Below are 15,676 nucleotides of genomic sequence, written 5' to 3'. Positions count from 1 at the left end.
TAGGTTGGTGGAAGATGGATTGACGAAGCAGACCTGAAGGAAACATTCAAATATTTTGCATCACTCGGACACGATGAAGTCGATTCAGCCCGTGTATACGGAAAGGGAAACAGTGAAGCTACACTGGCCAAGCTTGGATTTGTCTCCGAGTTCAAGGTCGCTACCAAGATATGGTAACGTGCTTTTGTGAGGCCTTTTTTGCTTCATTTGATCTGACGGTTTTGTTTATAGGCCAATAAAAGCTGGCGACCACGCTCCCGAGAAATTGAAGGAGACATTCGCAGTGTGCTTGAAGGAACTGCAGACTACCAAAATCCCGTTATTCTATCTCCATGCACCAGACCGTACAGTTCCATACATTGATACTCTACGAGCAGTCAATGATTTGCACAAGGAAGGCAAATTTGAGGAATTGGGGTTGTCGAATTATGCTGCTTTTGAAGTTCAAGTAAGTTGAGCAATGCAGGCCCTGGTTGTATTCGCTTTGTTTGCTTATTCATTAATATTATGTTTCGTCTAGGAAATATATGATATCTGTGATCGCAATGGATGGGTGAAGCCTACTGTCTACCAAGGTATTATATACTTTATTAGTCACTGTTAAGAGCAAAAATTCTCATACCAAAACAACATTTAGGCATCTACAATGCTATCACTCGAGACGTGGAATCAGAGTAAGTTCCTATCACTACGCAATACCTTTTGACAGCTAACCCAACCGTTTATCCCGTCAGATTGTTTGTGTGTCTCAAGAAACTCAACATCCGATTCTACAGCTACAGTCCTTTGGCTGGTACGTTCATCCGCCGAATCACTCTCTTTTTTGCTCTCAAAACACTCACTCACATTCGTCACCACCAAAGGCGGTCTCCTCACATCCCGCTACTCATCAATAACCCAAACTCTCGAACCAAACACCCGTTTCGCAGGGTCTGCTCAATACCGCGACCGATACTGGAAGAACACATTCTTGGAAGCCTTGGATGAAGTCAAGAAAGTGTTGGAGCCGTTGAATCTTGATATTATGGAGGTGGCGTTGCGATGGTTTAAGCATCATTCGAAACTGGATGTTGCGAAGGGGGATGGGTATATCTTGGGTGGTTCTAACGGGTTAGTATTTCGACTGTTCAAGGGAGCCGGCTTTCTTTGTTTGCTAATGATATTTTTCTGAAGGGAGCACATTCGAGCTAATCTCAAGGCTACTCTATTGGGTCCTCTTCCAGCCGAAGTTGTTGAGGCACTTGATGCTGCTTGGTTCAAAGTAAAGGGTATGACAGAACCCTACTATAAAGCATTCTAAAGCATATCTTTTTTCGCTGTTTGTATCTGCACCAACTCCTCAAATACAAACGCAAAAGTTCAAGGAAATAACCAAATATATTGTCAAGTGTTTTCGAAATGCAAAAAATCTATAGAAGATGAATCTTGCGTACAAAAACTATACTGTTTTTATGTGTGTGTGTGAGTGAAGTATACATCAGTGCTCTTAATCACTGAGGTATTCCTCATCAGAATCCCATTCCTGGGTTGAGAGGTCGACCTTGTATCGTAACAGACCCCCCATTCCACCAAATCCTTTTACAAACTGGGAGCCTTCAGGTGACCTGTTTGTCACGAATTCCAATTCTGCACCAAACTTTTTGTAATTATCGGCAAGCTATTGTTGTTGATGGTGGGAGATTGAGTCAGTAAAACATTAGAGGGTGCAAAAAACCCAACAAATGTTGCCGTATGATTTCTGATGCGTCTTCTCATAACACCTTCAACGGCACCCAACAACGATACACGGCATCTACCACACTGCTGCTTACCCATTCTAATAGTGACAGCTTTTCAATTTGCTCATAATCAAACTTGGCTCCATCCGGTCCTTCACCAGAAAAGTGACTACGATCCTTTTCTTGTTCCTTTGTCAAATGTTTAATAACCTCTTCACCAGTCAGTGGATTTTTCAAGATATGCCTAGATATATCCAAGTTTTCCCACACAATCAGTATTTCGACGGCACCCTGTTTAAGCCCTTCCAAGGTATCTTCTACACCAAAGCAGTATTTACCAGTATCCTGAGAGATTTCATCAAAATACTTTTGAATGAGCTTCTTTTCCTGGATGAATTTGACATTGGCTAATACTTCGGTGGATAATTCTATAGCCTGATTAAATCCGTTTTCCCCACCATACGATACATCTACTAGTTTAATGATTTTGGCCTGCATACGTTGATCAAACATGTCTGATTGTGATAGTTCGGTTTTGAAGTCTGCTGAACCTGCTAGTACCAGACCCGAGACATTGACTTTATCGTTTGTTACAAAGAATTGGACTGCCAATTCAGCTACTTTACGGACATAGTTGTGACGTTTTTCTTCTCGTAGACGAGCAAAACGTAATGCGGATTGACCTCCTCTACCGTGCTTTTTGGGTAGATCGACCAAGAACTTGTGTATGACTTCCCTCGTGTTTCCAGTCAGGGTACCAAACAAGGTACCGTTACCATCCATGACAATAAATCCGAATTTGGAGTCGGACTCTAATAGCTCTCCTAGTGCTTCAGTGTGGAATTTGTTGTCGCAGAGGTATAGGGATGTGTTGATTGCTTTGAATGGCTCAAAGTCAATGTTGACTTTACGTTCTTTGCCTTCTTCGGTGACTATGGTGCCACAGTATATGACTAGCCCGTTCGGTGGTACCTTGTTGTATAGTTTGAGTCTCTGTTGGGTGGATGTGATTGCGGCCAAGACAGATAATCTATTGACTCTGGATTTGATGTTTGAAGCTGTTCCGTATTCGTCAGCCAGCATTTTAGCGATTCGAGATATCTGATCTTTCGGCTATAATTGGAAGGAAGAAGATGTTGAGTTGAGCGTAGTAGAGTAGTTTGAGTTTGGAGCGTTGAGGCTCGTTGGCGAGACAGTTCCTTCTCAGGGACCAATCGATGACACTGGATATGAGTTATGACATCTATACTTTGAGCGAATGACGTCCATTCACTAGCGTCAATCTTGTGCTCTCGTCAATATACACCAAGCTCACACACCCATTGCACTCAAACGAAGCACATCTTTCCAACGAGCTTCAATCCAATTGCAAGTAGGAAGTCTGTAGTATGAATTTGCATAAAATACACTTACAGGTATGATGAGGGATATCATGCTCGTTCCGTTTCCTCTAGCGGCTTCTAATGACTTGATCAGCTTTTTGATCTTCCACATTTCGACATTCTTGTCGGCTGCATTTGATGCGTCCGTGCTGCTCATCGTGGCCCCTACCCTCGGATTAACTAGATTTGAACGTCGATGCGTTAGCTTATGCTACTAATGTCTCCTCTCAAACAAGCTCTCTTCACAAAAAAGAAAATCAAGCAAAAATGACAGGAAAAGTGACTGAGCAGTAAGAAGAGGGACTGACCTAACTAAATATTATATACGGTATGCCTATTTGAACTTTGTTCTTCCACTGTCCCTTGTCTGTAAAATATTGGAAACACTGTACAAGTTTTTTTTTGCTCTGTTTTTGCACATTGACCAAGGAAGCTCTTCTAACGTGAATATCACGCTTTATTGAATTTATTACAATTTATTAGATCTATCAGTCGCGCCTCTTAGCCAAGAAATACACAAATCGGCGCAAATCAAATTTGGAATTTTAGGATGAGGGTTCGGACGCAACCCATAAACCAAAAAGCAACTGATGCTCGAACTTTTGGTAGATGATTCTTCGTCACAACCAAACAATCAACTTCCTCCTTACAACAAAGAGGTTCAAGTTCTAAAGTCTATCAAGCCAATTCCACTCCACACAAGAACAACAAGCAAACATGGTCGCATTCTCCAAACTCGCTTTGCCAACTGTCTTCATTGTTGGTGCTTACGCTCAGGTAAAGTATTTTCGTCACTTGCATTGTCATTGTTCTTCATATTTTCTGTGGTTAAGCTAACCTTTCTAACAACGCCTTTCTTTGCAGAATGCTACAAATACCACCACACCAAACCTGGTTCCAGATGTATTGCTTGCCAACGGCTTGACCACCATCGCCTCATTGAAGAGTTCCAACCCAAACTGGAGCTCAAAGAACTTGACTCTCTTTGCTCCTACTAATGGTAAGCTTTTGAATTCTACAGTCCTCTACGGAAGACAGCCTTGCTGTTTCAGAAAACAAGTCTACTTTCTTGCTGCTTCATTTCCTCACACCAACACTGTTCCTACTTCATAGCTGCCGTCACTGCTGCTTATGGAGCTACTCCAGTCGGCAACGTCGCAGCTCCCCAAGGCTTCTCCGAATATGATGTGGTCATCGACACAGCCGCTACTTCGTCCAACTACTACGTTTTGTCTGCCGCCAACCCGCCAATAGTCTGGTACAATGTATCCGGCACCATATATGCCAGATGGGGAACTGGCCAATCTATCGCAGCTCCTTTCCTTGCTGACAATGGTATCGTTTACGCTCTGAACTCTGTCGTTGACAAGCCACAAAACATTTCAACCATGCTTGCTGCCAATGCCGGTGCTGGCACAAACAGTGGATTGTCTACTCAATCTTTCCTGTCTGCTCTGTCTGCCGCTGGAATGACTGGAAGCAGTGCTACCGGCTCTTTGGATCTGTTGGGAAGCACCACCGTATTCGCACCTTCTGATGCCGCTATGGCCAAATATGCCAACTTCTTCTCCACATTGACTGTTGACCAAGTAAGTCTGAAGACTTGATTTTGTTGTCTGAGAAACAATGTTGTATAGTTCATGGAAAGACTGTGTGGCGAAGCGTTGGAGCACTTAGGCTAACATTTGACAATTACACAACCATTAGATACGATACGTACTCCAATACCACGTCGTCCCAACCAACGTACAATACTCCACCAGTTTGAAATCCTCAAACTTCTTCCCATCATTGGCTGGAGGATCTGTCATCACTGCCACCGCAAACAATGTCACAGTCCACGTCAACAACGCAACCATTGTATTGGCTGACTGTTTCCACAGTAACGGTGTCGTACACGTCATCAACGAAGTCTTGATTCCTAACAACATCCCCGGAATGACCACCGCTACTCCAACTGCCTCTGCTAAAACCAGTCCAACTGCCGCTGCTGGCTCCACAACTGCCTTGTTGGGATCTTCATCTGGTGTTGGAAAAGTCGCTGTTAGTGCCTTTGGATTGGTATCTGCCTTGTTGTTGGCTGTATTGGTACTTTAAGAAACTCTTATTTATTGGGTTGAGTGAGGGCATCTGTTGAGCATATCTATCATAAAAAACACATTTAGAAGATTTATTCACCAAGAAAATTAAAAAATGCTAAATATCCCTACGTGATTTCCATTCCTTATTTCTCTTCGTGCTTCTCGTGTTTTCATTCTTGCTGTGTGAACAACCCCAACTACTTGTACTTCAAAACTCAGCACACCGATCGCTCTAACAAAAGCAACGACTACAGAGCAAAGAGAAAGTGAACCCCAATGCTCTTATGGAACTTTATCCATTGACCTCTGTAGAAAAGTGATCGATTTCTGCATGCCTCTCGCCAGAAGTGTATCTTCCTCTTCTCGCACCAATGGCAGCGGCATTTACTGGAGCTGGTAGGCTATACTCATATCAAAATCGATTGACAGGTGCTAAATGCATACCCCATACTCTCCTTATCTTTTAGCTATCTCAATACACCAAAAAGACACTCCCTTCCTTGTCGTCTTCCCACCACATCCAAACCATGAAACAACCAAACGAATCAAATCGTCACCAGTATCGGAACGACCTCCACCATCAGATCGTGCTGAGAATTCTCGTGAACAGCAACAAGGACAGCAAAGTAAAGAAAAGAAGACGCAGGCACGAACGTACGGTGCAATGTCCTTCGCAAACTCGTTGCTGCAGACGCCATTGATACCTGCGCAACGGAATCAGCATCTTGTACAGTGTAGAATGGATGATGGATTTGGGATGGGGACTGTTATATGTGTATAGTGGTAACTTTTGGCTTGATGAAATCAAAGTTGGTATGTGACATTGTTGTTCGGGGCATCTTTGGTTGGCAGTATAAGCTCACAGCACTCGCTTATAGCGCTAAAATGTTTTGGAACCCTGTTTCTCGTTCCGTTTGGCATAACGTTGTACATATGGAGGGCATTATCTATAAACTGGAGTTATTTTGGTACACAAAACAGCAAAATCGGCGATTTTTTTTTGATTTGACTTTAATTTTTATTCTATTCTGTTTAATTCGTTATTTGTTGCTTATATTTCATTGACACATTCAGTTAGTGTTCATGTCAAAGCTGATGCACCTCGATTCAACGGTTCAACATGTTCCGAGTCAGCAGAACCAGGCGAATCAGTACATGCCACAGCTTCATTTGGTGACGTGACAGAATAGAGCCTGTCTTACGTCGTTCACGCATCTTTTCCGCTCCTTCCATCAGCGACTCACTATTGGCTTTCATTGTCCGTCGTGAAGTCGGGGCGTGACATCACTACCGTAATCATGCCCACGGCTATCGGCCCCAACAATGCCACATCACTCTATGTTTGAGCTGCTATGCTATTTCAAACATCCGATTATGAAACATGACTTTTACAAATGGCGACGTACCCCAATGCACAACCCATTGGCATACCTCATCAGCACCATATCCGCCACCAGAATCATCTTAATATGTGAGAATTTGAGAGGGATGCTTCTGAATATGACTTGGATCTTTCCAACCATTCAAATCCTCGAAGGTAAGCACCTTTTGTTGGCCAATGAAGCAAACTAGTCGACCAATAAGAGACTTCACCTCGCAACTCCAAGATGTAATACAATAATGGCAACCGTCGAGTTTTCAGATAGAGTCTTGGACTGAAGCGCAGTAGTGAATCCTACTACCATTGGAAGCCATCACCATAAATTGTATATTCCTTGGGAGAATCCCGAAGGTAATCACATCCAAAACTTTTGTGAGCACGTCCAATACTTGTAAACGATACATAGGGTACATAGGTGAATCATGTCGTTTCACGGGCATATGATACGTAGGTGAATCATGTCGTTCACGAGAGCATGACGGTCAATTTTGTTCGGTTTTTGGTTTTTGATGCGATTATAATGCGATTTGGCAGAATCCAAACCAAACTGTTTGGAATAGCATCCAATGACATCGAGAGCTTGAGGGCTTGTAGGCGTTGTGGGAGGGAGAGTTCCGTCCCGTTTGTGGTGATTTCTTTGTTTACTTTGAACTTGGTGCGGAGTTTAGGGTCCAAGATCAAATCAACAACGAGATGCGTTTTTATTCTGATGTTAGTAGCTTATCTAATCGTCGAAATATGATATTTAATCTACAAACTACAACATCAGGACATAGAACACTGGCGCAGCCTCAGTTTGGATCTCTCTCTTGAAGATTGCGGCAGCTGGCCAAACTGGCATGACATTCGAAACGTCCAACGCTCCGTGCAGTTTCCCAGGAGACCTCCAGACAGTTGTATCAATCAATTTCTGGGGCGTTTGACTGGTCTGTCTATGTCATTTTAAGATATGAGCACGTGTTTCATGCGTGGTGTTTGTGAGCCAAATTATAGTTAAACGGAAGAGATATATTTATTGCAATACCAGTTGTTATAAATACTAAGATGCAATTTCTATCACCAGCCAGTATATTCCTCATGAACGAGAGCTCCGTCCAGTAATGGATAAACCACACGACGACCCCTACGGAACAAAGTTCTAAGAATCAGCACGAACCCATGCATCCTTCCAAATTCCGTCAGCACGTACCACTCTGCCAAACTGCAAAAACATGTTTTCCCTTATATTATGAAACCCTCCTAAAAAGTCGTCGGATGGTCTGGTATTGGTACCTGTCACCATTTCATTTCGTACAGACGTACTCTCGAATTCATGTGAGCCAGCACGGTGCACTTCGTTTCGTGTACGATCCTGAAATGGTTCTCCGTTGGTGAGTAGTTCACTCCTAGCGAGCGTGCTTGCCATTTCCGTCTACCAAAGCGTCAAAATGAGGCCAAGACACGACAACAGCAGACAGTAATAATCCAAATGCTTACCCAACCAGCACCAGGATACCCACTCAAACTCCTCAAATCAATCCGACTCCCACCGGGCAATTGCCCCTGCAGATTCCCAACGCTTTGACCAACTACACCACCAACTCGCTCACACATCGCCATCGTCTCTCTACTCAGATAGGTCGACAGCTTATCAATCAGATGCAGTATCAGTGCCCCCGTATAGAACGCACCCATCACAATCCACCCCAGCACAACACCAATAACAGCGATCCCATAAACGATAACAGAAGATATGTAAATGTATGCCTGTGCAATAAACTTTAGTGCGAATCCAAATACGGTCAGCAGACCCATGATGGATGCCATGACTACAAAGACAGGTGATAATGCGATGATGGTCAAGATGTCCATGGCAGTTTTGAAGTTTTCTGATTCTCGGATTTGACGGACACGATCTTGAAATTGTTGAGCTTGTGACGGAGGAGCACGAGTGTGTAAAGTTACTAGTAGTTCAGTACCAATGGGAAGGTTTTTTACTTGTTGATGAGATTTGACAGCTTGCAAAACTTTTGTTGTGTTAGAAGAGAGACCTGCTGGGCCTCCGATAGCTTGAGCGATGGAAATTATGGCAGCGAAAAGCCACAATGTTGTCTCTAGCCTCATTTGAGCGACTGGTATTGGGTTTTCGTTGAAAAAGCTTTGACATTTGAAACTTGAAACAGTCGCGCAGCGAGACTGAGTGAGACAGAGATGGACGATTTAATAGAGACTACCTTCAATGGAATTTGAGAATAAATCTCATCAACAACTTAGAGCCGCATCAAGACATAAAAGTAGAAACTCACCTTTTCGGAACACTTTGGCATTTCGGGTGCTCAGTATTCAGGACACTCATCACTAACAGAAACGTGCACATCACTTGCATTCTTTGCAACAATTTCCTGTCAAAATCACAACTGAAGCGGACTAGCCGTGTCCCCATCATGAAGGAGCTCCAAAATGTTGATGTTCATTGTTTTTGAAAGCTACTCATAAGGCGGAGCAAGTCTTTCAGCCAGTATCAATGAGCCTGAAAATACTTGACAAAACCATAATAATCCTAGTTCCATATTACAGACTCGACAAAAACCTACTTCATCATATTCCAAATCTCATTTTGCGGCATCACAGTTTAGACAGACTGTTTGTTACCACGCAGCACAAGTCGATCTAGACATCATCTTAAACCGCATCATTTCCTCTCCTATCCTACTCGAATCTGTCAAATTCTAAGGCTCTCTATCCGAGAAGAAGGGCTCTCCGCCAGGTCGTTTTTAGAATCCTTGTGAAACACCACGTTAACAAACTACTCGGATGATCTAGTATTCGACGACCATGAAGTGAGAATCGTCACTTTCATCAGTCCCTTTGGTGTGTTAGACTCTAGGCATTCTGCGAATTTTTCGCTCTACCGTCATTCCTCATAGTGTCGGAAACCCGTGTATTTTTAGAAAATCCCGTTTGGTGTTGGAAGGAGGGGGACACAACAGAGTACGTGTAATCCAACGTTTACCATTGTTTTTCATGTGTGTATTCAATATATTATAGATTCATTCTTGTCCGTTAGAACGAAAATGTACAACAACGACCCAACATTACAGTCGCAACAACAATACTACCAACAACAGCAACCGCAACAATACTACAACACACCTCAATGGGAATCACAGCAACCCGTGTACACACAACAGTACCAAAACACTGGTGCTGAACGGCCGTATATACGTTCATCTAGGATTGAAGCTGTACCTCACACAAAGTAAACAAAACGCCGAAATGAGACACAAATTGTTTAAACGAACTATGATGAACTAACGATACACATTTTATAGATTATTCGGTATGTAATGGTACAATGATGACGATTGTGGTATCGAGAGATACATGATTTTGCTTGGTTTTGCTAATTTGCGTACCTCAATTAACCAGTGGGAAACCTCGCATGGGCAACCGACGAAACATCACTACAGAACGCTTTTGGTGCCTATGGTATTAAATACTTGAATCATCGTTTATTCCATCTGATTGTCCTAACACCATATACATTAAACAAGGCATAATCACAGAATCCGTAATCCTCAGAGACAGGGAATCAGGCCGCTCACGCGGATTTGGATTCGTCACATATAGCACCCCAGAAGAAGCTCAAACCGCAATAGGAAACATGAATGGCCGTGAACTTGATGGCAGGAATTTACGAGTTAATTTGGCGAGTGAGAGAGCTAAAGTTGATGGTGTTGCCGGTGCTGGTAGTATAAATCAGCAGATACAAGGAGGAGGAGCATCAAATGGATACTCGAATGGCGGTGGTGGGAATGGATATAGTGGAAGGATGCAGCACGGGGTTCAGCAGCAGCAGTACAATACAGGTATGTGGACGCGTCGTCACATCCAAACCCTTTACCCTCTGGGGTTTTATGTAACAACACTCACCCTTGTTTCAACAGGATATATGTACCAACAACAACCATCATCAATCTACTACCCGCAACACCTGCCTCCCCACCTGCAATACCAACCCCAGCAGCAGCAATACCAGCCGATAATACCGCAACCTCAAATTCCACAACAACATATGATGATCCCAAACCAGGTAAACGATGATAATGTGGAGCTAACGTTGTCAGCACCGACGCCTGCAGGGAGCAGTAGTGGGATTGTTGGTGTGGGTGGGATGGCTAGTGCAGAGACTTATGATGATGAGGTGTGAGCAAAGCACATAACTTGGAGGTCGATGCACGGAACACAAAAAAATTACTGTAGAATATAACATGCTGCTACTACTGCTGCTTTTGAGTTGAAATCGTTTAAAAATGTAGTAGTATCACGGTATAAAAAAAGACAGTTCGTTTCGAATCTAAGGATATGTGTGTAATTTGGTCTCTTGTTGATGGGGGCAATAAATCTTTGAACCTAGCATAATTTTTTGCCGAAACAAACTCGCAAGCAGTTCGAGATGCTGATACAAACTAGAAGTTTGAGGACAACTCTCCAACCAAGTACGTTGCGTTTGTAACAATGTTCAAACCAAAGTTTGTCAAAACTTACATCGATATCTCTGTAAACTCAACTCTTTTTTGTGCAATTCAAAAGCAAAAAAACTACACTTTACGGATTTTTTCTACTTTATAAACCTGCTCTCTTTTTATGATCTCTTCGACCCTCGGTAACTCCCTACAGCACCACCACGACCCCCTCTAGATCCACCACGACCACCTCCAGATCTCGAGTCGCGTTGTCCACCTCCTCGATCATCACCACCACGTCGTTGTCCGCCACCACCAGCAGCAGCACCCTCTCCTTCCTCACCACCAGCACCTCTCTCTCCTCTATCACGACGATCACGTCCACCGCCTTCACGAGGTCCATCTCGTTGTGCTAATCCAAGCATAGCAGCTCGTGCATCCAGCAATCGTTCATTGGATTCAACGAAATTGCCCACTTTATCAGCATACACTCCAGACAAGAGTTGTAGGCGGGTCAGTTCGCCTAGTTGGCCTGGTGGACGATGTAGGATGACAGTGTTGGTCACTTGATCCAACGATGCGTTCAATTCTTCATTGATAATCATTTTGGATACGATGGAATATACTGTTGGGATTGGAAGGTCAAACATAGATGCGAGATCTGATAGGCCTATAGAATCATAGTATGAAGCGTATGTGAAGAAGTAGGTTCGTAGGCCTTCTTCTTGGATTTTCCTATTGTTCCAAGAGAGAGGGTTAATTAGAGACGATATCTCGATTGAACGAAAAAAATTTAGTTTCGCGATGGACTCTTGATGTTTTTTTTTAAAATTGTACCTGCCCAACATCTCCTTAATAGACGCAGAATTTGGCATCAAATCCCAAATCTTGATGGACGAAATCAATTCTGTACATTTTTGCCAGTCTCCATTAGCTAACGCTTTGGCACTAGCCATGATATGATCTCGAGTGTTTTCTGGTGGACCTGTTTTTGGAAAACAAAGAAAAGAGAGAAAACCGTTATAGATTGTGATGGTAAAACAACGATGGCCAACAGCACCATCACGGCTTGACACTGCAAATGACTGAAGTCTCATCATCCATTCCATGTAGATTCTTTTGCACTCACCAGTAAACACCTGACGTTCATTATAATCCAGCATTCGTCTAAACTGCTTTGATATAACCTTCCTCTTCATATCCTGAGCCGTCATAGCCATATTCGGAATCTCCAGCAGCATAGAGCACGTCAAATACACACACTCTAATAATTCCAAATTAATATGCATATGGAAGGGTAACTGTCGACTCTTTTCCAGCTTTTCTTGCTCGGGCGTCTTTTCAGAGTATTTCAGCATTTGAATGCCCTGTGCCAATAATTCCTTGGTTTTACCAGTCGATTGTACATCTTGTAGTGCCATGTGGGCTTCTTTGAAGAGACCACATCGGAAGGCTGATAGACCGATTTGCACCATTGTTCGATTAAAGAGGATTTGAGTGGATATGTCTGTGTGTTGGATGGTATCTTGGAGGTGAGACATGAGAAGCAAGTCTCGGGCTTTATAGAATCGATCGTGTAGGGCATGATGATATACGTGGCAGAGTAGTGCACGGGTACGGATACGATCTGAGGAGGTTTTATATAGGATGGCACAGAAATATGGGATGACGCTGGCGGGGGTTGGATCTGAGGCCAAGATTGGATACAATTTACGAGCGGCTTCTTCTACTGTTTGAATGACACTGTCAGGCTGAGATCAAGGAGAAGTTACGGTGAGCTGGCTGTTGTTTCGTCATGAAAAGTCACCATATTCTCCACAACAAAAGGAAAAGACCACAGTTGACATCAAATTTACCTTGTAGTAAAGATGCTCAACACGCCTCATAATAATCTGAGCTTCATAATCTGATTGTCGTAAACGTGCGAAATGTCGTTGCGTTCGAGCAATTAATCCATACAGGGACGTCTCATCTCGAAGTCGATCAACATATTCGGTCGTATGTGGATCAATATTTTGCAATGACTTTGTAAATTCATCGTCAAGACGATCTACGAAGGATGCTACACTTCCTCGTAACCTGACTTGTTCTCCAGCTTTTGCTTTCTGAGAATATTGGAAGAAGTAATCAGTTTCGATGTGCACGAGAGCACCAACACAAACGGAGAAACGAAGAAAGCTGTCTATTGACTCAACCAACACGGCCCAACATACCTTTTCAGTCTCAGCTTCATCGTCGTCACCTTCCACATCTTCAACTACAGAGATGTGAGGATTCTCTTCCAAGAGCGTCAAGAGCTGAGCAATGTTTGCCAGAGTATTACGCCATGCATCCACATTCATATAGCCAAGTGCTGTTGGTGTATAATCGAATTGAGCTGGGATGAGGGCCAACAGCACCCGGATTTTGGCGTGAGGGGTATTGGCGACTTCTTGTAATCGTTTAAGATTTGTGACTTGAACACCCTTGTCTGTGCTCTACAGGAAGGACGCATGCGTGAGTGCTGGGATTCAAGAAACAGGCACAGTGGAAGGTAGGAGTGCTTCATTGAACCCATATCGATATCTCTCTGCAATGCATAGGCTGCAAAAAAAGGCACCAAACAACCTCGTACCTTTTTACCGCGGGCCTCCAACAACTCTCTCAACTTCTTAAACAAGGTCTCAATAGTAACTTCAAAAAGCTTAGGCACTTTACCACCTTTTCCAACAATAGTGAAATCATTGATCTCTTCACCGTCTTCACCATCTGCCAATTTAACTTTTTTAGGTTTACGAATTCGTTTTTCTGACTTTTCACCATCAGCACCATCCTCAGTTTTGAGGGTACCGGCAGCACCATCTTCTTCATCATCAGATCCAGATTCGAAATCATCGTCTTGGTCTGATGATTCTTCGTCTGATGCACCACCTTTGAGGAAGGCATTTCGACCTTTTGGTTTGGTTTTGGCTTCTTCGGCTGCTAAGGCTGCTGCTGCTGCTTCGGCGGCTGCTTCCGCTTCATCTTCGGATACATCGGTATCTACAAAAGTCTGTAGGAAGGAAAGGTGAGCAAAAAACATTCTCTGGCACTAGGTGGATGAGATGACTCTGTCTGTCACTTTTCTACACGTGTGAAGTATTACGAATATAGCAATCATATCAGTACATCGACGCTACGAGAATATCTTCGGCAAGTAGTCAAATGACTCTTGTCAAAGACACGCTCCCAAGATCACAACAGGTGCACCGATACAATGATACAGGACAACACCACAATTTTTTTCTCCTTCCTAAACTCACCTCTCGTAACTTGTTGATATCAGTCTCAAACAGCTTGTTGTGTTTCTTAATCTTTTGTTTCATTGTGCTGAATGCCTTGGCCGTGGAGGGATTCATCTTTTTCAACTTGTCCTTGTTTTCTTCGGCACTCATTCTCTTGATGAGATCTTCTATGCGGACGAGGGAACGTATATAGAAGCGGGGGTTTCCTTCCTTTTGGACGATGGCTGATAGTTTTGAGTGTAGTTTGTTGAGTTTGTCGAATTCTAGTTGGAAACAAGGTGTCAGCAACGATAAGTGAGATGTAGGAGAATGCATTCACATGCTGATTTTGGCTACATATGATGTTTTTGTTGTTGCTCTCCTCATCTGTTCACAGCAAACTCCCAACCAAACTAGAGAACTCACCATTAGAGATGGCAATCCAATCATTAATCTTGATTCCATTTTTGAGCAACTTGACCGTGCTTCTCATATCCTCAAACCGTTTATCTCTAGCACTACGTACAACTCTCTTCTGGTCATCCTCGTCTTCATCTTCATCCGAGTCTGTCTCGGCAGCGCCCTTCATGAATCTGGCCTTACGAGATACTTTGCCATCACCTGGCTTCTTGACACCACCTTCATCATCTGATAATTCTTCGTCTGAGTCTTCTTCATCGTCATCGTCGTCTTCCTCTGACGATTCTTCAGTTGATTCATCCGAGTCGTCCTTTTTCAGGAATTTGCTACGACCAGCTGGAGCAGCTGTTCCTGTGGTCTTTGCTGTACTGGTTGGTTTCTTTTTGAGGTCGAGGGATTCGTCCGAGTCAGATGCACTGTCAGAATCCGAGTCGGAGCCAGCATCGTAGAAGCGAGACGACATTATATTATATTTCGTAGGGAGCTAATTATTTGAGATGTGGATGTTAGTATCAGAGTAGATGGTTGGCTGTTTTTTGACGAGCACTCAGTTTTTTTTTCAACACTGAACAAAAAGGAGCTCTTTGACGAATTCGCGAAGCGAGGCAGGAGCAGATGAGAGGCTCCTACCCGACCTACCGTATATTACGTATAATGGCCCCTGATGCAAGTAAAACACCTTCCTTTTCTTAGCCTTGCAAAAAGCTCAATGTTGGAGCGAGCAGAAAACGTAACGTAACTTGACTATAGGAACACGCTGGATACGCCCCCTCTGTTACGCTCATTATATTGTATAAATCTATGCGGATCGCTGTTTTCAACGCGTCCAACAATCACATATTGCACATTGCTCGGCAACGAGTTGTCCGTTGGCCTTTTGCATTGATGATCTACCAAGAGTCGTGCTCGAGAGCGTGTCATATCGCGTATAATATGCGAACCAATCATATATAGCCTCTAACAAACCGAGCCTGAATGAATATGAGGATGGAAATCCAAACATCGTG

General features: G+C 43.3%; 4 protein-coding genes across 4 annotated transcripts; 2 read left to right on the top strand and 2 right to left on the bottom strand.

Annotated features, from left to right (window-relative positions):
- Positions 1-1,486: 1,486 nt before the first annotated feature.
- Positions 1,487-3,257, bottom strand: SmJEL517_g05304 (uncharacterized protein; the record flags this gene model as incomplete). The annotated part of the gene is made up of 3 exons (XM_031171230.1): positions 1,487-1,657; positions 1,812-2,831; positions 3,132-3,257. 3 exons carry the CDS (start codon positions 3,255-3,257, stop codon positions 1,487-1,489), a joined length of 1,317 nt encoding a protein of 438 aa, XP_031022792.1.
- Positions 3,258-3,817: 560 nt separating this feature from the next.
- Positions 3,818-5,197, top strand: SmJEL517_g05303 (uncharacterized protein; the record flags this gene model as incomplete). Its single annotated transcript, XM_031171229.1, has 4 exons — positions 3,818-3,877; positions 3,965-4,100; positions 4,214-4,689; positions 4,808-5,197. The coding sequence occupies 4 exons, from the start codon at positions 3,818-3,820 to the stop codon at positions 5,195-5,197; spliced, it is 1,062 nt and encodes a 353-aa protein (XP_031022785.1).
- A 4,418-nt stretch (positions 5,198-9,615) lies between these two features.
- On the top strand, positions 9,616-10,751 carry SmJEL517_g05302 (uncharacterized protein; the record flags this gene model as incomplete). The annotated part of the gene is made up of 5 exons (XM_031171228.1): positions 9,616-9,800; positions 9,874-9,881; positions 9,971-10,030; positions 10,096-10,410; positions 10,489-10,751. The coding sequence occupies 5 exons, from the start codon at positions 9,616-9,618 to the stop codon at positions 10,749-10,751; spliced, it is 831 nt and encodes a 276-aa protein (XP_031022786.1).
- Positions 10,752-11,186: 435 nt separating this feature from the next.
- Positions 11,187-15,132, bottom strand: SmJEL517_g05301 (uncharacterized protein; the record flags this gene model as incomplete). The annotated part of the gene is made up of 8 exons (XM_031171227.1): positions 11,187-11,742; positions 11,845-11,992; positions 12,137-12,758; positions 12,864-13,112; positions 13,221-13,484; positions 13,622-14,038; positions 14,289-14,533; positions 14,676-15,132. 8 exons carry the CDS (start codon positions 15,130-15,132, stop codon positions 11,187-11,189), a joined length of 2,958 nt encoding a protein of 985 aa, XP_031022787.1.
- Positions 15,133-15,676: the final 544 nt, after the last annotated feature.

Source organism: Synchytrium microbalum (assembly GCF_006535985.1).
Source record: "Synchytrium microbalum strain JEL517 chromosome Unknown SmJEL517_scf0046, whole genome shotgun sequence".
Classification (NCBI taxonomy): domain Eukaryota; kingdom Fungi; phylum Chytridiomycota; class Chytridiomycetes; order Synchytriales; family Synchytriaceae; genus Synchytrium; species Synchytrium microbalum.
This window is presented reverse-complemented; position numbering and strand designations above follow the sequence as displayed.